General features: G+C 37.9%; 4 protein-coding genes across 4 annotated transcripts; all 4 read right to left on the bottom strand.

The window, feature by feature from the left end:
• Window positions 1–260: 260 nt before the first annotated feature.
• Window positions 261–2,003, bottom strand: LOC128554861 (uncharacterized). Its single transcript, XM_053536174.1, has one exon. It carries the CDS (start codon window positions 2,001–2,003, stop codon window positions 261–263), a length of 1,743 nt encoding a protein of 580 aa, XP_053392149.1.
• A 38-nt stretch (window positions 2,004–2,041) lies between these two features.
• On the bottom strand, window positions 2,042–5,194 carry LOC128554860 (uncharacterized). The gene has a single exon (XM_053536173.1). It carries the CDS (start codon window positions 5,192–5,194, stop codon window positions 2,042–2,044), a length of 3,153 nt encoding a protein of 1,050 aa, XP_053392148.1.
• Window positions 5,195–6,037: 843 nt separating this feature from the next.
• LOC128554859 (uncharacterized) lies at window positions 6,038–18,607 on the bottom strand. Its single transcript, XM_053536172.1, has 4 exons — window positions 18,041–18,607; window positions 15,729–15,793; window positions 8,935–9,042; window positions 6,038–6,083 (listed from the first exon to the last, which is right to left on the bottom strand). Exons 1-4 carry the CDS (start codon window positions 18,605–18,607, stop codon window positions 6,038–6,040), a joined length of 786 nt encoding a protein of 261 aa, XP_053392147.1.
• A 203-nt stretch (window positions 18,608–18,810) lies between these two features.
• On the bottom strand, window positions 18,811–19,707 carry LOC128554858 (uncharacterized). The gene has a single exon (XM_053536171.1). It carries the CDS (start codon window positions 19,705–19,707, stop codon window positions 18,811–18,813), a length of 897 nt encoding a protein of 298 aa, XP_053392146.1.
• Window positions 19,708–21,339: the final 1,632 nt, after the last annotated feature.

Raw genomic sequence — 21,339 nt, 5'->3', positions numbered from 1 at the left:
TAGCACAGTCCTTGAAAGCACACTACTTCCATTTAAATGCTGTAATTTATCCTCTTTGGAATATTAACAAGTATATTTCTTTCACGATATCAGCGTCACTTGACTCACTTCTGAGAAAGTGTCTATTTAACTTCATGTAAAAACGGCAGCTGATAAATTCGACTTACAAATTACCCGGATTGTTCATACACAGATCATTCGTACTCTTAAGCTTAAGCTGAACTTTCAAGTAGGCACAACTTCGTAATTGGTTTCACTGTTTATGTATTTTTATACTTTACAATACAGCTTCGTACATGTCCATCACGGCTTTTGTTTGTTTTTACAATTCTTCCAAATGGCCATTTTCCTCTTGTGGTACTTTCGTCAAACACTAGCACAATATCACCTACACGTAAATCTGTGGTTTTTCTTTGCCATTTTTGTCTCTGTTGTATAGCTGGTAAGTATTCTCGTATCCATCTTCTCCAGAAAACGTTAGAGAGATATTGCACCTGCTTCCACCATCGTTTTACATATGTGTCATTCTTATTATATATTCCCCTTGGAATACTACTGTTAGTCTTCATTAGTAGTAGCATATTTGGTGTGAGGGCAGACATATCTTCAGGATCATCGCTAACCTTGGTTATTGGTCTATCGTTCAGGATTCTTTCAGTTTCTGTCATCAGCGTAACTAATTGTTCATCTGTGAGCAATTGTTGCCTGACCAACGCTTTTAAAATTGTTCGTGTGGAACGAATCATCCTTTCCCAGGCTCCTCCTCTATGACTCGCCTGAGGCGGGTTAAAGTGCCATTCTATTTCCTTTTCTGTCATATATTTCCCTATTGCTGAAGAATTCCATTCTTGTATCGACTGTCGCAGCTGACGATCGCCACCTACAAGATTCGTGCCATTGTCACTATACACCTTCTTTGGATATCCTCTGCGACAGGTAAAGCGTTGAAATGCTGCGACGAAGGAGTTAGTTGTCAAACTATGACAGACCTCCAGGTGTACCGCTCTAGTTGAAAGACAGGTAAAAAGACAGCCATATCTTTTCACATGTGTGCGACCTTCTTTAACAATCAGTGGACCAAAGTAATCTATTCCAACGTAAGTGAAAGGGGGTTCATCTGGTGTCGTCTGCTCTTCAAGAAGAGGCGCCATCAGTTGTTGTAGCAGGGGGGAGTGTTGTCGTCTGCACACCATGCAACTTCTCACTACACCTTTTACAGCACTCAGTCCTTGAACTATCCAGTACTTCTCACGCGAGATTGCAAGTACCTGTTGTTTTCCGGCATGACCGTTATTCTCATGAATATGTCGAATTATTAATTTTGTTATAGTGTGCTTGCTTGGTAGTATAATTGGACATTTACTCAGGTTTCTAGATTGTATACGTCCTCGTACTCGGATTAGTTTGTCACACAGTTTGGGGTTTAGAGATGCAATGCTGCTATCAGTTCTGACTGGCTTGAATTGTTTCAAATTGTTCATCTCATTTGCGAATGTGTCCTGTTGTATATGTATCAATAATTCATGTTCTGCTTTCTGGATTTCCGCTAATGTTAAGTTTCCTTTTTCCATGTCAAGTTCGTGATTTAAGTATTTCTGTCTGCAAAATACCTTGTATCTAAGTAACCACGCGACTTCTCTTCTAAGTTTAGTCCAACTTGAGTAGCGATCAATGATATCATCTAGACTTCTATTAGTCATTGTGATGTTTATCTTGACTTCTCTCTTCACTTCTGTATCATCGTCGGTTACTTCCGGTGCAAGCTGATTCTGTGGCCACTGAGTATGATCTTTTCTTAGAAAATCTGGTCCATTTAGCCAAATATGTAGATTCTTAGTGTCATTCGCATGTATGCCTCTTGAAGCTATATCTGCGGGATTCGACTTTGTGTCAATATGGCGCCACAGGTCTGGTGAGGTAGTATTACGTATAATGCTGAGTCTATTGTCAACGAATGTCTTGAACCGTTTTGATACGTTCTTTATGTATCCTAATACAATCATGGAATCAGTCCAGAAGGTAACTTGATCAATCTTTATATCTAGTTCATCGGACAACATCGCATAAATACGGCAAGCGACAACAGCTCCGGATAACTCAAGACGTGGTATAGACATCTGTTTGATCGGGCTAAACGAGATTTTCCTATGACTAGAGAACATGTTACATTGTCATAGGTATCAACAAATCGAAGGTAAGCACAGGCTCCATAGGCGGTTTCGGATCCATCACTAAATATATGCAGTTCCGTAGATTTAACACAGTCACTTGGTCGGAAACAGCGGTTTACAGACACATTCTCCAGACAAGGTAAGGTTGATAACCAGGTATGCCATTCATTGTTGATGCTCTGTGGTATCTGGTCATCCCAGCCGATCTTCAGTCTGCACAGGCTCTGTATTATAGCTTTAGCTTGAAGTGTTACGGGCGAGACGAGTCCCAGTGGGTCGTATATTGAACTTACAACTGACAGAATGCCGCGTCTCGTGAGTGGCTTATCAGACAGCTTGACTTTAATCTGGATTCTGTCGTCGTTAACATTCCATTGCACACCAAGTGCTCGATTACATGGTAAAGTTTCGTCTAGGCTCAGATTGACGACAGATGGTGCGAGTTCAGATTCTGGAATAGCGTTCAGTACAGCCCTACTGTTACTTAACCACTTCGTAAGTCGGAATCCGCCTAACTTCATTAGTGTTTGAAGATCTGTAGCCAGCTTGATAGCTTTATCATCCGTTTCTACAGACTTCAGACAATCATCGACATAAAAATCTCGTTCTACTGTAGAAACCACTTCCTTTCCAAATAAACGGGCATTGTCGGTTGCAGTACGCTTTAAGGCATATGCTGCACAACTGGGTGATGATGTAGCTCCAAACAAATGTACCTTCATACGATAGCACTTTGGCTGCTGTGTGATGTCACCACCAGGCCACCATAGAAATCTTAAAGCATCACAGTCTTCTTCCGTAACACGCACCTGGTGAAACATTGCTTCGATATCTGCGGCTAGAGCTACCTTCTCTTTCCAAAATCGTATGAGAACTCCTACTAAACTGTTCATTAAGTCCGGTCCTTGCAGTAATTGGCTGTTCAGTGAAATGCCGTGGTACTTAGCAGCACAATCGAAAACTACACGTACTTTGCCTGGCTTGTTCACATTTGTTACTGGATGGTGTGGTAAGTACCATGTACGTCTAGAAATATTTTCAAGGCCATCTTTCACCTCTTCTGCGTATCCTTTCTCAACATAATCATTCAGGGATGTTGTATACATTTTATGTAATTCCGGGTCACGTGACAGTTTACGTTTCAGTTGCTGTAGGCGTACTTGGGCAAGAGCTATGTTGTTCGGCAAGGATGCATTCTCCTTCCTCCATGGTAATCCAATTTTGTAGTGACCATCTTCATGGGTAAGAGATAATTCCATAATCTGCAGAGCATGTTTGTCTTCAACAGGCATAGAGTACTTTTCATTCAATGATCTATCATTAAATTCTGTATTCCACATTCTTTCCAGTTGCTGTTGCAGTAACACGTCTCTGGATTGTTCAAAGTGGACATTAACGGTATAAGGTGCACAAGTGTCTTGAACTGGACCACGTACTGCCCATCCTAACCGTGATCGCACGGCGTACGGTTGATCAATGTTTCCTGAACGCACTTCGAGTGGAATATGTGCAGCTGGAGAATCTGTACCGATCAGTAGCATAACATTGTTTGTGTCAATTTGGGGTATGTCTATATCTGATAAGTAGGGTAATTTCTTTAAGTCAACATTTACTGCTGCGGATCTTGTTGAGATTGGAAGCTCCTTCACTGACCACACCTTGGAAAGTGGCACTTCTTCATTTCTGTTTTCGTCCACCGCCAATGCAATAAGATCTATTTCCTGTCCGTGAATGGTACTACTTGTTGAGTTTACCGTTGAAATATTGAATGTAACAGGTTTACTTGTGACGTTCAAAGACTGTAACAACCTCTCATCACATAAGGTTTTATCTGCACCGTCATCTAACAGAGCGTATGTTTGACAGGAATTTCCATTTTTGGCATTCACAATAACTGGTATAATTCCTAAACAGTTCTTCACATTTGAGTTCTTCACAGATGCACAAGTCACAGCTTGTGACGCCGAAGATTCATGATTGGGTCTGCTCCAACTATGTAACAACATATTATGTTTCAGTTCGCAACCGGGTACCGTACATGACTTTGGTTTTCTGCAGTTGCTAGATGAATGGTTGCCTTTCAAACAGTTGTAACACAACTTGAATTTTCGCACCAGTTCTTTTCTCTCATTTAGACTCATCGATTTAAATTTGCTACATACAGATACATCCAGGCAGTTACCATGGCAACAACGGCACTTTCTTTCATTTCTTCTTTGATCAGTATTACTGTGTGTGGTCAATGTAGTTACATCTTTTACAGGCTTTGTACCGTGCGGTTTACAGGAAGTTGACTTCGCTGTTCGATTTTCTTTAATGAGATCGATTCCATACATTGAACTGGCAACACGTGATTTCTCATCAACAAATTTCACTAAGTCGGTAAAATGTACTTCTCTTCCAGATTCGTTAATTACGTGTGCTGTATCAACCCATTTTACTCTCAGATGCATAGGCAACCGTTTCACAATTCGCCTCAAGTTTTCAGAATTATCTACATCCGAATTATATCCTAGTTGCGATAAAGTTATTTCACACCTTTGCATTTCTAATGCTAATTTTGATAGTCCGTCTGTATCAGATGCTGCTATCTGTGGACCGTATACCAACTTTTCAATATATGTTCTAGCGATCACGTGCGGCCTTCCATAACGTGAGAACAAGATGTCACGTGCGCGCCTGTATCCTTCACTGGGTTCCAACAAAACACAATCTTCAATACAACACTTTGCTTCACCGTAACAGTACTGTATTAAATAGCTCAGCCTAAGTCTATCATCGGTAACTTTACTTTCGATATTAGTTTCAAAGTTTTTGATGAACTTACAGTATTCAGTTGGCTTGCCGCTAAATGTCAGTAATTCCGGTTTCGGAAGATTGGACCCTTCCTGAAGTGTAGATGCAAGTTTCTGGAACGCTATGTCTATTGTAGAAACACTAACCTCGGAGTTCATTTTGTTTATAGAATGCGCACTCTTAGCCTCATCTTGATTATGCCCGTGATCACGTGCACTGCTACACATATCATTATAGTTTATATTCCTTCCGGTAGAAGGCGTACTTGCTGTCGTATGGGTTTTAGGCAGAAGAATACAATCACTGTCTGTACCTGTCACATTTCCAGTAACGGAAGTTGTTTCACCGGAAGTAGAATGTTGTACTGTTGTCTGAGACTGGACTTCTCAGTTCACTCCATTCTCTTCCTGTATAGCTTGTTGCCATACTGATTCTTCTAATTGCGCTTCTTCAAGTTCAGACTGTTGATCTAGTAATTGTTGTTTCATTTGTAGTTCTACGCGTGCGCGCTCTAATTCTTGCTTTTTATTTAACATTTTAATTTTATGTTCCGCAATTAAACGTTTAGCTTTCGCGCTTCTTAATCTGGAGCGCGAGGACACTGTTGAAGATGAACCAACATGGCTGACTGAAGAACAGGCGTCATTATTATCATCAGGCGTTTTCTCAGAAGAAATCCACTGTGAAAATCTTTCCCGGAATTCAACAAAGTTCTTATAACAGCTTTCATAGTTCATTTCTAATTTAGATATAACTTCAGAGTCTGAGCACACATCCAAACACCGTAAATGAGCAGCTTTAAATTGTTCAAATCGCTCACATATTTTACTGTATAAAGTTTTGACAGTTTCTTCATTGTCGTGCGAGATCATGTGTCGTTCTATTTCATTGTATAATTTCGTCTTCTGTGACAACTGGGCTGTGCGCGCACGTTTTGCGCTGTCAACTCCCTTGTGCGTCGGCATGGATTCATTTCCGGTAGCATCTTCTTCGTTTACACAACATACACCGTAAAATCGAGAATTGTTCGGGAACTTGGATACCACAGTAAAAAACGAGTATGCGCTGATTCACTTTACAATTTTATTCTCTAGCGTAGCGTAGCGTAGCGATTCTCTGAAATTACAAACAATTATACATATAATAAAAAGTATATTTAAATCACAGGTAAAAACATATATTCAACAATATATTCAAAGCGACAGTTACATTTCTTACGCAAATATCTCTAATTAAATTTCTTGAATACGCTAAATAGTATTCAAGTGCAAATATTTAATAAGCAATCTTTTAAAACAAAACACTCAATTTCAATTCGATAAATCTTACCGATTTTTGATCTTTACCAAGTTTTACATCAAGTTCCTGAATTGAAATATATGTTTGCGCTAACGGAAGCGACGTTCAAAACAATAACAACAGAAAATGATGACGTCGACGTCAATATTTGGACGTCGCATAAAAGCACGTTAGAAAAGGCGGTAAAGACGTAAATTCAAATTAGAAATGTAATACGTTTCTAACAGATGTTTATTTATACCTTTTAAAAGGGCCATAGTATAATAGTATGAAACCATCAAGTCATAAAATAGTAAACATAATACATTTCAGGAAGGGAGAAGGTTCAAATCTGCGAAAAATATCATTTTTGGTAAGCTTAACTTATATTTATTTTCAAATATTAAATGCATATTAACTGTTTGGAGGACTTCAGTCAACTGGTTGGAAAGCGATGAAATGCATCATGTGTACATTATGAATAAAAGTAAATTAGCCCTGTAGTATTAACGTGGGGCTATATATAGTTATACATTTGTTTTGCATCAATCACGAAATGGTCGCTTTACAACTTATTTATACACATATGCCTGATATACTTCCTCTAAAATGTATGTGGAATTATGGCAAAGTCATTAACGAATAAATGATTTTTTTTTTGTTATATTTCAGGATTCATTTCTTCGTCAGTGCTTTTTCCTTGATCGGCATCTTTATCGGTATTCGAAGCTACCAACGCCCCATCCCGCTACCTGACTATCAAATAACAGCTCTCCTGCCTGGCTTGAATTACAGTCAACCATTACTTGATAATAAAAGATCTCAAAGAATCATTCCTAAAGTAAATTTGACTCAAACTACAGACAACGTAACTAGAATTTGCAAAAAATTAAAAACTCATGTAGCTTTTCTTAAAGTACACAAAGCAGGATCAACTACTTTGCAAGATTTGTTTTATATTTTTGGATTGAGACACAACTTAAATATTCTTCTCCCAAAATGGGGAAACTATATCAAATCGTTTTCAGATATAGTTCCTTTAAAACCCGGTGAGCATTACGATGTCCTTGCATGTCATACTGTATACAAGAAACAATGGTTATATGGTCTACTTCCGGCTGATTCGGCAAAAATCGGAATCGTCCGTGAACCTGTTGCAAGAATGATTAGTGCCGCCTATTTTTACCGTGATGTTTACAGTCTGAATTATTTGAAAAAGATACCTCAAAACAATTTCATACATAATCTAGTAAATTATTCAGAAAGGTATGATCCTAGCTTTTTTTCTTTCACGAGAAACTCGATGGGCAGAGACTTTGGATTTGAAGGTTTTCAGCGAAAAAGTAAATTTCAAATAAAAAAGTACCTAGACTATTTGCATAAACAGTTTTCACTTGTTTTAATTAAGGAGAAATTTCATGAATCTCTGATCATGATGAAAAGATTTCTTAATTGGCAATTTATCGACATAATATATTTAGGGAAAAAAACACACATCAACACGAACGTGTTGCTTTGAACGCTATGGAAACTGCAAAATTCAGAAACACCAGTTTCCTAGACTTTGAAATATATGGTTTTTTTTCCGCTGTGTTTGAAAAAAAACTGGAGCAAATTGGAGACGACTTTTACGATGAAGTCTCATTTTATAAAACGGTGTTAGATCAAGCAAATCGATTTTGCTTCAAAAAGAATAAAACAGAAACAGAAACATTATCATTTCCACAGTCGAAATGGAACGAAAAGTTTCAACTTACACAGTCAGATTGTGAATTGATGCATACAGATACTAAAGGTTTGGTATCGAAATATCTTCTTTCAGCCCCGGGGTTTGGTTCTCTGAAAGGAATGTAACTACATTTTGGGATATGTTGTGCACATTTTAAACGCGGGATAACAACAGGTGGGCCGTTGGTCTAGTGGTAACACGCTTGACTGTCAATCAAGAGGGCCGGGGTTCGAATCCGGACAGGCCTGTATCTAAAAAGGATTTCTCTCTATCTGTTCTTGGGGCTTTGTCTCACTCTGTCCCTCTGGTCAGATCGCTCTGTGAATTTCGCGCCCTGTGTGGCTGCGTTTGCTATATGTAAAGCGCCTTAGAACGTGTTTGTCATGAAAAGGGCGCTATATATATCTGGTATAATAATGATAATAATAATAACATCATCCACATGGATATGCGATATATGACAGAGTCGACTAATCATATGGTATGATTTAATGCAGTGATAACGCATTTTGTTTTTTGCGTTATAATATCTATAGAATTCCGTGGGATTTGCTGGAATCTGAGCCTGATGAAGCGATAATACTAAAGTATCCCAAGGTATTTTAATTGTACTATCACATAATTGCTAACAGGATATCAGGATATCTTAGCAAAATTAAGATTTGGCAACATTCACCAACTTTTCTCAGTGACTAGAATATTTTTGTTTTAGTTTAAATAAATGACCTATTATTCTTATATGACTTATCAATATAGATATTTGAATATACAAAAATGTATAGAAATATCATTAAAAAAGGGGGAGACCAACCAAAAGCTATTATAGTTTTAAGTGCAATTTCTGATTTTTTATATTGTAAGTACTTCATGAATTTTTTTTTGGTTATTCTAAAAGTTTAAGAAAAATGTCCAATTGGAATTTCACACCAAAAAAATTTGATTAAAAATACAATGTATTACCTCCTATCAGACTTTTTGCGTGTTGGAAATTTCTTCGAGGCTGATAAGGTTGAAGCAATATTTTCTAAATATTGCTCTCCACTATCAGTTCGCCTTTCTGTGTCCAAACTGAAAAACGTCAATTCTAAAAGCTAGACAAATGTCTTTTTATTAAATGATTTCTTCAGAAAAAAAAATCAAATTTGCTATTAACTTTTAACAGTTGGACAAAGAACAATGATTTTATTTAAAAACTGCTTTTTAATACCCTTCATGCAATACTATATTTTCGTTCTTTATTTACTACCCTTACGCAGGTGTAGCATTATTTTCAGCTATACTCAAAATCTTATGAATGTATCGTACCCTTAGCAGCGATCTGCATCAATTCTAATTTCGTTTACACCGGACGTAAATCAGACACTGACAAGTTAAGATTGACTAATCGTTCTCATCGCTTGTAAATTTTTTTGAATATAAAATATGTTATTTTCCTTCATTTGCATATAATTTATATAGGTTTTATTTATATTTACATGGATGTAGCCCTCCCGTAAGTAAGGTTCTCTCCACACATAGTACACGTAGCCAACTTCCTATCGGATGATCGCCGTGAAATGCTTTAAAAAGACAGGTGGCATTGCTTGCATTTTGAGAGTAGATTCACGTAATAGCATGAATGATATTTTCAATATAACGAGGTGTAAAATTAAGACTGTGGGGTGGGAACTTCTAATAAAATATATTTTTTGCTTAAATTTGCACTTTGTCTTAATATTGAGTAAATTCTACATTTTTTTCCATACGGAATGCATTTATTATCAAGAGGATGATCCGTTTTACAGTAATATAATATTCATCACATTTGACTGTATTCAAAAGATAATAGGTAAGGGTAGATTTCTCGGAAGCACAGAGCACCAAAAACACAGCCCCAGAGCCACACATTTACATAGTAGAACCAGAACAAAAAGAAATTGTAATGGAAAAATATTTCAGACGGGTTGCTTCAAACATCCAACAAGTACATATTAATATAAGCTAAATATTGATAAAGGCGAAGGAAATGGTAAGGGGTGAAATGGGATCGGGGGCGGGTGAGGAATCCGAAGGGGAAATATACAAGGGAATGCCATGTTCTTTAAAAACGGTCGCACTACAACGCAAACCACTATAGCGCAGACATCCATGCACCAGAGACAAACACTCAACGACGATCAACCGAACAACGCAGAAAAACGAACAAGCAACACACAAGAAAACAGCAGGGCCCCGCCACAGACCCACAAGCCCACAAACGCACCCACACAAGCAGGAAAAAACAACCAAGTACCGTCCATGTCCCCCAAAAACAGCCGCACTACAACGTAAACCACAATAGCGCAGACACTCATGTACCAAAGACAAACACAACGACGATCAACTGAATAACATAAGAAAACGAACAAGCAACACATAAGAAAACAGTAGGGCACCGTTATAGACTCACAAGCTTTCAAACGCACCCACACAAGTAGGAAAAACAATCAAATACCGTCTTGGGATTCAGCTGCCAAATTAAAGAGGAGCCACGAACACTTTTCGGCATTTTTCTTTACTCAGATACATCTTAAATCGATCATTTAAGTGCTTTCTGATGATTTGTAATTACATGCGGTTCGCTCCTACCGAAACTAAAGCGATTTGTAACGGATTTACATCAATTGGGGACCAATAAATTTTCTAAAGGTAGGCAACTAGCGGTATTTACTACAGGGTACGATGTCATCACCATAGCGGTGTACAATCTCGGCACGCTAATATGCAAAGTGACACATCTGACAGCGACAGAAGCCATTTTCGCACGTATATGAAAGAAAAGCGAATTTTGCTAAATTAGATAGACGAACATATTGGTTCTTTCATTTGGTTTTTCTTGATTTCTTATGATCTGATATTTTTTGTAATCAGAGTTCGAGTGAAAATAACAACCTTGATCCAAAAATAGCCCCCTTCAAACCTGCCACTTCCGGTCAGCCCATTACCAGTTCACCAGAGCAGCCAGCTACTTTACATTTAACCACTCATAACAAAACTAATGTCCTTCTGAAGACCACCATTACAAAAATTAGTTTTGAGAGTCGCATCGCCGATGCAAATATCTTGTTTGACGGGTGCGCAGATTTCAATCATTACGGAAGAACATGCAGACAAACTCAAACTTCAGCGTACCGGAAATTGAGTAATATTCTTCCTAACAGAATGTCAGGCATATTGAAACAGCGACAGCGTACCTGTTCACAGAATGCAGTGGCAAGATACCATTCAACGTCCCAGTAGTCCCTACTATAGCTGCACCTTTTTAGAATATGCAGCGTTCTGTGTCCTCACTTCCATATCTACGTCATTTGAAGTTGGATCACCCGGTAACAAAAGATGCTACATTTGACATTTCACTTTTGACTGGAGCCGACAAGTACTGGGACATCGTAGAAAACGAAGTCAGAAGTTGCGGACCGACAGCTTTGAAATCTAAGATAGGATACCTCCTGTTCGGTCCACTTTTGTAGTAGTGAGTCATCAACACAGTACATCATGAATGTAATCACCGCTCCGCGAGATCTTTACAACTAAGGGAGGTTCTGGAAGCTTGAATAACTGGGTGTAAATGTAGAGGAAAAAACAGATGCTACTTCCGATATACTTAAAACTTACCAGAAGAAAAACATTGACTTCAAAGATGGAGTATACATTGCTAAATTACCATGGAGAGAGGACCATAAAACTTCTTCCGGATCATTACAATATAACTTTGAGACGTACACAAAACAACAATCAGACGTCTTCATGAAACGCCAAAACTTTTACAGAAATATGGAGAAATAATTGCTGACCAAGAGCAAAGAGGCTTCATTGAAAGGACTAGCGAGAACCAGTCAACCAGCCAAGTACACTCATATCGCATCATCCTGTTAAAAGAGAGTCCTCAACGATCCCTATCCGGATTGTGTTTGATTGTAGTTGCCACGAGTCACGTGATTCTCCAAGTTTGAACGATTGTTTCCAGTCACCTTAGTTTAACGACAAAACAGGAATTTTGATCAGATTTTGACTAAACAAGTTTGCGGTTTGCACAGATATAGAAAAGGCTTTCTTATACGTGTAGCAAAAAAAAGGATTTGTTCGAAGTGGTGGGAGAATCCATAATGCACCACTCGATATGTTGACCAAATTTCCCTATCTACTTCCGGCTAAACACCCCTTCACACGGCTACTCATTCAAGATGCACACGAGAGTCAACTGCATTCTTGAATTAGTGCTACTATCACCCACTTACTTCAGAAATTCTGGATACCATCGATCCGCCAGACTATGCATTGCGTAATCCGGAAGTGAGTTACATGCCGCAAGGTAACATGGAAACAGTAAGCAGCACCTGACTCACCACCGCTACCAAAGAATATAGCGGAATATACTCCGCCATTCAATGTCACAGGAGTTGATTTCACTGGCGCATTGTATGTAAGAAAGTACGATGAGAGTGAGTCGAAAGTGTATGTTTGTCTTTTTACGTGTGCTTCTACTAGGGCTGTCCACCTTGAATTAGTAAATGATCTATCAGAGGAATCCTTCTTGGCGGCATTCAGACGATTTACCAGCCGGATCACAATCCTAACGCATGATGATTTCAGGCAACGCCACGACGTTCAACGCTGCGCGGCACGCAATATAAGAGGGCAGACGCAACCCAGAACTGTTCGTGAAACACTCAACAACGGAGGAACTGAGTAGAGAGTCATCCATAAACGAGCTCCATGGTTCGGTGGGTGGTGGGAACGGCTTATTGGACTTACTAAAACCACCATAAAGAAAGTTCTAGGCCGTTCATTTGTCACCTACAAACGTTGGTTACAGAAATTGAAACCATTATGAATGAAAGCCCACACACATATGTCTCATCTGATTGTACCGACCTACAACCCCTGACGCCAGCCCATCTTTACTTTACTGTCGGAGAATTAGTTCCCTTCCATACCAAGATATTGCGGAAAATGTTGAAACCGACATTAATTTAGGTTTGTAAACAGGAATCACGAAGTGCGCCAAGGTACAAGCGAATCTGATTCGCCAGTTCCGGGATAGATGGCGTCACGAATACATTACCAGCTTGCGAGAACAAAATCAGAAGACAGGTTACATCAAACAGACGATCAAAGTTGGTGATGTCGTACAAATTCAGGATAACGTTCTAAGAAACCAATTGAAGCTTAGAATTATCACTGGAAATGATGGCCTGACACGAGCAGTGATGTTGCGTAACAAAAAATACATGTGACTTCAATAACTATAGTGGAGATGTATCCATTAAATTTAATTTTACATGATGAACCCAAACGTTATATCAAGGACATTTTCATGCAATTAAGCAATATAAACTTTTTGTGGCCCGGAGAACGTTAGAAAGTCTAGGCGTCCGTTATGGCGCGTTCCTGCAGCAGACGAATTAACGGCGCGTCGGCATACGTTACAGTGGCGCTTGCGATAAATTGCCGTGCGATCTCTTTGGTAAACGCTTTTGAAACTATTCTGAAACGTTTCGCGTTTTCCGTTAACTAACGGTTATCTCATTGATCTTCCAATCAAATTATATCTAAACGATAAGCGTTAATCAAGAGTCGATCAGCCAATCAAAAGCTTGGTGGGCGTTCCCAATAAGTCAAATGGTATCTAAAGGGGAAACGTTAATCGAGAATCGTTCAGTCAATCAAAAGTTAGATAGGCGTTCCCGATAAGTGGTTCGATAACCAAAATAATAAAAAAAAAAAACAACACCAAAATAAAACTGCAATTTCTTCTACTCTGAAATGATGAAAAATTAACTCATCATTTACATCTGGTATAACGAGATACTGGAAAGATCTTAATATTATCGGGATAAGTCTGTCACATGTTTATTATTCGATATTATTGATCTATTGTTCATATTTCATTATTTAAAAAAAAATTATGCAAAAAAAAAAATGTGAGTCAGCGCATAAAACACGCTGATCGGAAAAGGCTGGACATAATTTGAAATGATCTGATATATATTTATTATTGCACTTTATTTCATCATTTTCTTATGAATCATGTAAAACATATAAAGAAAATAAATGCAATTTTAAAATCACACAACAGTCTTCACTATGCGTTGTATAACAGATAAAAGCTAAGATCAATTTAAGAAACACATGCATCGATCAATTGTGATTGAGTTTGACTGGATTATCACACCTATCGATTATAACCATTAATTAGGATATTTGCAAGTACACAAAATTGGCACGCGAATTTTTTTTTCCCACGGAGTTCTGTAAGGTAAGTGCATTTAGATAGGTAAGTGCATTTAGATATGATTGTGCAATATATGACCTAAGTATCCATATCATTTGAAAGTAACGAACAGCAAGTAAATTTGGTGTAATATTATATTTCTATGCAAACAGTTCAAAATGAAGATACAACCGTATTCCTGTAAATTTTCAACGAATAATTTACCAGAGCAAGGTTTTATTTCATTACTCCTCTTTTCTCTCAGACGCTTATGTCAACAAAATAAGACCAGTCATTTTCCAAATAACCCCTATCTCTATTTCTTAAAATAATTCATCGGAAAAAAATTGCTTCGAAATCTAAAATTTTGTTATTCACATTCGCCATATGTAAAATTTACAAAATGAACAGTTTCAATGTAGATTCGTTATAACTCCATTACCGTGACTGCAGATGAACTGTGTGTTTTTCGTCAACGCCAGTCATGGTGTCAGCATTTAAAAAAATAAACGACTTAAAAATGTGTGTTGGAAGCCACATGCCGTGTGTAAAGTTATGATGTAAACAGAAAATGTCGGAACATCCCAATCCTATCTCAATATTGAGCAACATGAAACGTAACACTTTACTTTACTAATTGACATACCCTTATTTAAAGATAACAAACCCGCAGCCCATCTATATACCACCTACGTGGGTCATGTCCCTGGAAATTGGATCCGCCCCTGACCATCACCCTGAAAATGAAGGCTGTGTATACTCTTTCCATGCAGTATATTTTTGTAAAAGTCTGTTTTAGTTGATAAATATTTAAAAAATAATAAGTTCCCAATCGTGGTTTATCGTATGCCTGAGTGATATATGGTTTCCCATAAGAACGAAAGAGTCGGGTTATTCTACGATAAATCACAATTGCAAACTTGTTTTTTCGATTCTAACACGACATACAAGTATCAGCAGTGTAAGAAAAAATTGTAACAACTTTATACGACCGTGCTACGCACCTTGATCGGTTGAACTCATTGCACGCGTGTCGATTGTTGAAGAAATACCTGAAATAGATTTTGCTCTACATGTATGTCGGTTATTTGCTGGTCGTGTTAGAATTTTAAATATAACAAGTTTGAAGTGTAGTACACTAAAGAAGAAAAATGGTGTCGCATTATTACTATTTGAGCCGCGCAATGAGAAAATCAACATAGTGACTTTGCGACCAGCATGGATCCAGACCAGCCTAGGCATACGCGCAGTCTGGGCAGGATCCGTGTTGTTCGCTTTCAAAGCATATTGCAGAAACCGTTAGCGAACAGCATGGATCCTGACAAGACTGCGCGGTCTGGAACCATGCTGGTCGCTAACCACTTGCGGATTTTCTCATGATGTGGCTCATGTATACATTGATATTTAAAAGAATAGATTAATTGCTGATTACGCAATATAAAGACGATGTCAAGATGCCAAAATTGTTGATTAAAGTTTCGACCACACGGTCTAGTGTACGCATCTGCATTCTTTGACATACCTAATCATGCTGATCATGTGATGTACGACTTGAACATTCTTCCCACTATATTCTATACCATGTCGCTAAAGTGACAGTGTTCATAAACAAAGTAGCTTTTTAGTAAAAAAGTCGAAAATCAAAACTATGTATAAAAGAGAAGCTGAATTTTGAGTAAGTGGACAAAATCCCTCCCATATATTTTCGTTTTAAGATAATTTTATAGACAGTAATCGCACAGAGGTGTTTAAAGGCACCGGCCTCCAGATGATCGTATGGCAACAAAAGAAAATGTTAAGGTATCAGGAAATTAATGTTACCAGAAGATTAATTACTGGCACACTATTGTTACGGAAACACATGGCGATTAGTAGTTTTTACTAAATTTTACACAGAAAATTGAAAACCGTTTCTAACCCTTTACTTGAGATAAAAAGGCTTTAATTAAAAATATGCATATTCAACGATCGTTAAATGCATGTTTATCCGGTGTGTGCTTTTAATACAGCGAGAAAGCTTTAATTGCCGCGGCGGCCTTGGTACGATTCTCGACTCGGTCATGTTTCTTTCTTCTTGATTTGGCATTTTTAAGATAGTTTAGAAATAAAAACTCATATTACACCAATGTTCACAATATGACAAAACTTCAATTTTAAAATAAGATTATTTTAGCCATAATATGGATTTCGCGCCTTTAAAAGTGTTCTACATGCTGAAAATGAAAAATTAATATAGATATCATTTGCTAAATTATGTTTATTTATGTGATATATAAGCTTACTTGTGGGGATAGGTGTTGTTCGCTTCGACCGTCGTTTAAACTGTATATGTACAAGGGCGTCATTGTTTTAACTGACACATCCCTAAATTGATAAACTGAGCTTTCCTGTACACCATTTTAAGATGATATTAATCTGATGTTAGTTTATAGATCATAAAAAATGAAAAGGGTATCAGATCAGATTAAGGTAGGATGGGGTAGTCATTCAGAATTTGCAAACCAATTCCACCCCCCTCCCCCGCAAAAAGTCATTAACTTAAGAAATATTATGTATTAAAAGTATTTGCTAAAATGAACTTTTATTATATTTTAAGTTTCAAAATCGAACCCTGAAAACAAAAGAAAACTTTACATCACCCATACCGGTATGGAAGATACTATAGTGCCTGTGCTATTTATAGCACACTCAATTCTGATTGCAAGTAGAGCACAAGCACCGCAAAGGCGCAAAAGCGGTATTGCATTTTGAACTTCTTTTGATCGGATATTTGTCACGTGTCAACCACTATAATAGATGGTCTGTTCGAAATTTAACAATTTTGCAAAATGCCAAAGAGGGATATGTTCTTATAAATGGATAATTGTTTTTGCTTTGTTTCACTACCCTTCTTTTGAGTTTTCCTTTGTGTACCTTTTCATTCGTCATTTCCTTTAATTTGTTTTTGTGCTTTTCTGTTCCGTTTCTTTCTTTCTTTTTCAATGGAATGCAATTAATTTGTTTTAAGTTTCGAGACTCTTCGCATAAAGGCGGTAGTTAATTTTTCACCACGGCTGCTCTCCCTCGCATTAAATTAAAAGAGTAGTCAGTGGGGTGGAGGGGGGGGGGGATTCTGGACCACATTTTTGAGGGAAAGATCGGAATCATTCAAGCGTATCGAGATCCCCCCGCTTATTATTGTTGTGCAATGCGAGTTTATATTAAGGGGTGGGAATGTCCCACAACTATTCTTGTTTTAGAAATATGTATTTATAAGTCAGTATAGACTGTAATTGGACAATGGTTCTTTTGTCATTATTTGCGCTGACATTGGTTTTTATTGATATCGACATAAGTTAACAAAACATCCGTTTAACATGCATGCCTCTATTATGCGCTAGTTCTCTACCTTTCGGTTAAAATGGTATATAGATGATTTATGAAAAAAGAACAATCTTTACAGTTTCCTGATTTTGTTTCTTTGTATGTAAATCATGTAAATACAATCAGTCAATAACATAATGTAAAAATAATAGACATTATACAGCAAACATGCACTCAAACACATCATACACAATATATATCTTTTCCTACAATATTTGCTTTTATGTTTCGTTATCAATAACCATAAGGAAAGGAGTTGAAATTTTCAGAAATTACCCTCTTGTCGAAAACAATTCTATAGTCTTTGGTTTCAGTCTTTGTAATAATGTTACATGTATCTGTATTCCTGGTTATCTTATTTTCATCTACCACCTTAAGGCAGATGTTTTGCTTCTGTCCCGTAACCATTTATTTTAATGTATCAAAATTGATATCTAGGGAATTTTTGAAATTTAATGTAATCCCCCTGACTTTACAAATGGAAGACTGGCCCTTTTTGTTTGGTCTCGCTAGACAAAATGCGTAGTTCTTGGGTCCTCCGGTCACAAATTTAGTTATTTGATTGTATGGGACTTCATCCGTCAAATCCCCAAGGAAGTCACCTAAAGGAGGATCCCACTCACCCTGGGCAGAGGTGAACACAACAGAATCGGTATCACAATAAAGAACCCTGTCACCTAATGGTTGCAAATAACTGTATAGTTTTAATCGGGCTTGAGCAGTTGTGTAAGCGGCCACAACTACATTGGTCCTACAGGAAGCTTCTATAAAATCGTTATTATATGCCGAGTCTAATTGGACTTCTTCTTCGTTTATGAAACGTACATTTTTAATTTCTTGCTTATCAGAGTTCATCATATCTATGAACTGAACCGGGTCGTCAATAAAGCTTGTTTGTGTCAAGTTTGGACATTGGCCAAATTTCCCCCAGAACGAGTTCAGCATTATTTTGGCTAACAGTCTTAGACCAGGATTTTCTTCAATCTTATCGTACTCTAGCAAAATACCTTCCATCTCAAAATACTCTTGAATATACATTTGCTTGTCTGTTCCTGTTTTACACCAGTCTGGCCAACCACTGGCTTCTTGTTTCACCTTTAGAAACGTATTCACATATTCTGTAAAAGCCCACCCGTTTTGGTGCTGGGATCATATTGGGCCATTTCATCAAAATGCCAAACTTCGTAATCTTTAAGTAATCTATAGCCCTGGGATAAAGCCATTTTCACTTCATCTGTGACTCAAGTGCTTGTTATGGCTCTATCATTCTCACTTTGTTGGCACACGTCATTGTCATATGTTTCACTGCAAGTACGACATAGACTGAACATAAGTTTTCCGTTGCACTTTGTTGGTAAAACGGGGATATACAGTTTGTTTGGTGGTAGAATCTTACATTTTATTAAACCTTCATAATTGTTTATATCCTCAATATTTTCAGTGATAATCTGTTGATGACCAAGGGGAACTTTTCCTGTTTTATTAATGTAGGGGTAGAGGGATGTGACATCGAAGTATCGAATATGCTTGTCTTCTGTGGACTCTGCATACATTTTGAATGCTTCAGTGCGTCCACCATGGAAAGCATCTCTCGGTTGTAAGGGTAGAGCTATTTCCAAAGAATCAATATACTCTTTCATTGTTGGATTTGATTCCAACTTCTTGAAATCACATTCCCAGATACATTCGTAGTGATAACCTTCTGATTCAAGATATAACTGTTTTTCAAGGGTATTCATGTATAATTCAGACATGGATAACCAATTCACAGGATTGATCGTGCTTTTAGAAAAGCATTTTGGACATCCATGCCAGAAATCACCCTGAAACTCTAGAACAACTTTCCGACCGTCTTCTGTCTCATAGTACCCGTCAACTTTGTATGGTCCTATCTGTTTCTTCCCCTTATTCCGACCATGCGGAATATAAATGTATCTTTCAAACGCAAGGTAGGACAACCATTGATAAGCCAATACAGACTGTTTGGCATCAGGTCGGTAACCGTGAGACGGGATGATACCGATAGTTTCATGGTCGAGGAAAAGCGTCCTGAACACTAGGTTGCAAGCCGAACCTATTGTGATACATTTTTCAAAAGGATCTATCCCATCATTATCTTGGGTTTTGGTGAGGTTCATCAAAAGTGTCCTAAACTTAAGACAACACTTCCGAAGCACATCGACATCAGATCGACAGTAACGCAACAGTTCTGTCTGTAGCACAAAAGGCTTTTAAAAGTTTGCGTTGTACCATTGAATAAAAGTCTTGCGTGCATGGTACTTCATACTATCAGGGCTGTAATACTTCATGCTGGGTAAATGGTTGAGTTCCGACGATTGATTTTCTAATGTGTTGTATAAATGAAGAAAATGACTTTTTGCAAGTTCTGTTTCTCCAAACGCTTTTTGGCATATCAACAAGGGCCATGGGAATGAAATTTAGAGAGTCGATGAATCTGATTTTGAAAAGTGGTACTACAATGGACATGTATTTCGATCCTGTTGTGATCACCTCGAGCAGAATAGCGTTGTTATACAAGAATTTCGTGATCGGGTAACTATCATAACCCTTGAAATTATGGCAAAGAACCGTCGCACCTTTTTTTCATTCGTAAATAACCATTTACAAAATGACTCTAATGTGTCTGGACCTGAGAACACCCTTTCATTGGGACCACAACTTGAAGATGTAGAAGAGGCTGTGACTTCCTTTTGCATGCAACCACTTCATACCTTGTGTGCTACACATACATTCGGTCTATGCTCCATTGATCCACACCACGATTTTTTTACAATTCACACACACGCTTGTCACACCAGGAAGATAACCAGCGGTACATTCAAGACGTTTGTCCTGAGTACATTCAAAGTCAAAGAAAATGTTTTTGTTTTTTTCATGTTTTGTTTTATTTTCATTTGTGTTATCTTCTTCAACTGGTTGCATGAAGCATAAATGATTGCCGTTGACATAGTCCTTGCAAGTACTACAATAGTATTCACCACAAACATGTGCCTTCTTGTGATGTGAACGATTTATCAATTGATTACAGTCTTTACATCTGTAATACAATTTACAAGTAGATTTTCCATTTTCTGTCTTGTTCTTGTGTAAGGCGAAACGTTAAGGTTAAGTGTAAGGTTAAGAAATGTACAATTGCAGAATTCGCGGTATTGCCAGTCTTCAGATTCATCCGTGTGAAGCTTACGGCAAAAAATGACAGGGGTTGTTACAGGCATGGCGTTCCTTGGTTTGGTAGCTTTTTTTGCATTTGTTGCAAAAATAACTTCTGTTCAGAAATCCTGTCATTGAGGTTATAACGTCGTAATGGTCATTGTGGTTGTAAATGTCGGCACACCTCCTTCTGGACCTTGATAGATGATGGCATTGAAATGAGCTTTCGACACTACATGGATCTGGTAGTTCAGCAGGCATGACTGGAATTTCTTTATTTCATCTACACCACACTTTCTCAGTGGTACATCGGTTTTTCGATGAAGGGCAACGGCTAACTCTCGCTGTATCTGACGACCTTGGCGTATGCTGTTCCACTGAGGATGGTCGTCAACACGAGCTATAGCTGTGACTAGAGCTCTTGCACAACAAAGGTCATCTATATTTTTTATCTGAATAATGTTTTTTTTGTTTTCCAACATTTGTGTAATGTCGACTAATGGTTTCATTCTGTATCCTGATCCTCTCACATCAACAACATGTACCAGTTCTATGCCAAACGTTTCGTCCACGACAAACTGTTCATATGACTGTAACAC

The sequence above is a fragment of the Mercenaria mercenaria genome, unplaced genomic scaffold, assembly GCF_021730395.1.
Source record: "Mercenaria mercenaria strain notata unplaced genomic scaffold, MADL_Memer_1 contig_808, whole genome shotgun sequence".
In the NCBI taxonomy this organism is placed as follows: domain Eukaryota; kingdom Metazoa; phylum Mollusca; class Bivalvia; order Venerida; family Veneridae; genus Mercenaria; species Mercenaria mercenaria.
This window is presented reverse-complemented; position numbering and strand designations above follow the sequence as displayed.

Excerpts from the sequence above, each read along its gene's own strand:
- LOC128554861 (XM_053536174.1), bottom strand. The coding sequence starts at position 2,003 with ATGATTGTATTAGGATACATAAAGAACGTATCAAAACGGTTCAAGACA.
- LOC128554860 (XM_053536173.1), bottom strand. The coding sequence starts at position 5,194 with ATGTGTAGCAGTGCACGTGATCACGGGCATAATCAAGATGAGGCTAAG.
- LOC128554859 (XM_053536172.1), bottom strand. The coding sequence starts at position 18,607 with ATGTATATTCAAGAGTATTTTGAGATGGAAGGTATTTTGCTAGAGTAC. Across the intron at positions 15,794-18,040 it reads GCCAGTCTTCCATTTGTAAA|CGACATGGTATAGAATATAG; the intron begins GTCAGGGGGATT and ends CTGTCACTTTAG. Across the intron at positions 9,043-15,728 it reads CACATGATCAGCATGATTAG|TTTGGACACAGAAAGGCGAA; the intron begins GTATGTCAAAGA and ends GACGTTTTTCAG.
- LOC128554858 (XM_053536171.1), bottom strand. The coding sequence starts at position 19,707 with ATGAACCTCACCAAAACCCAAGATAATGATGGGATAGATCCTTTTGAA.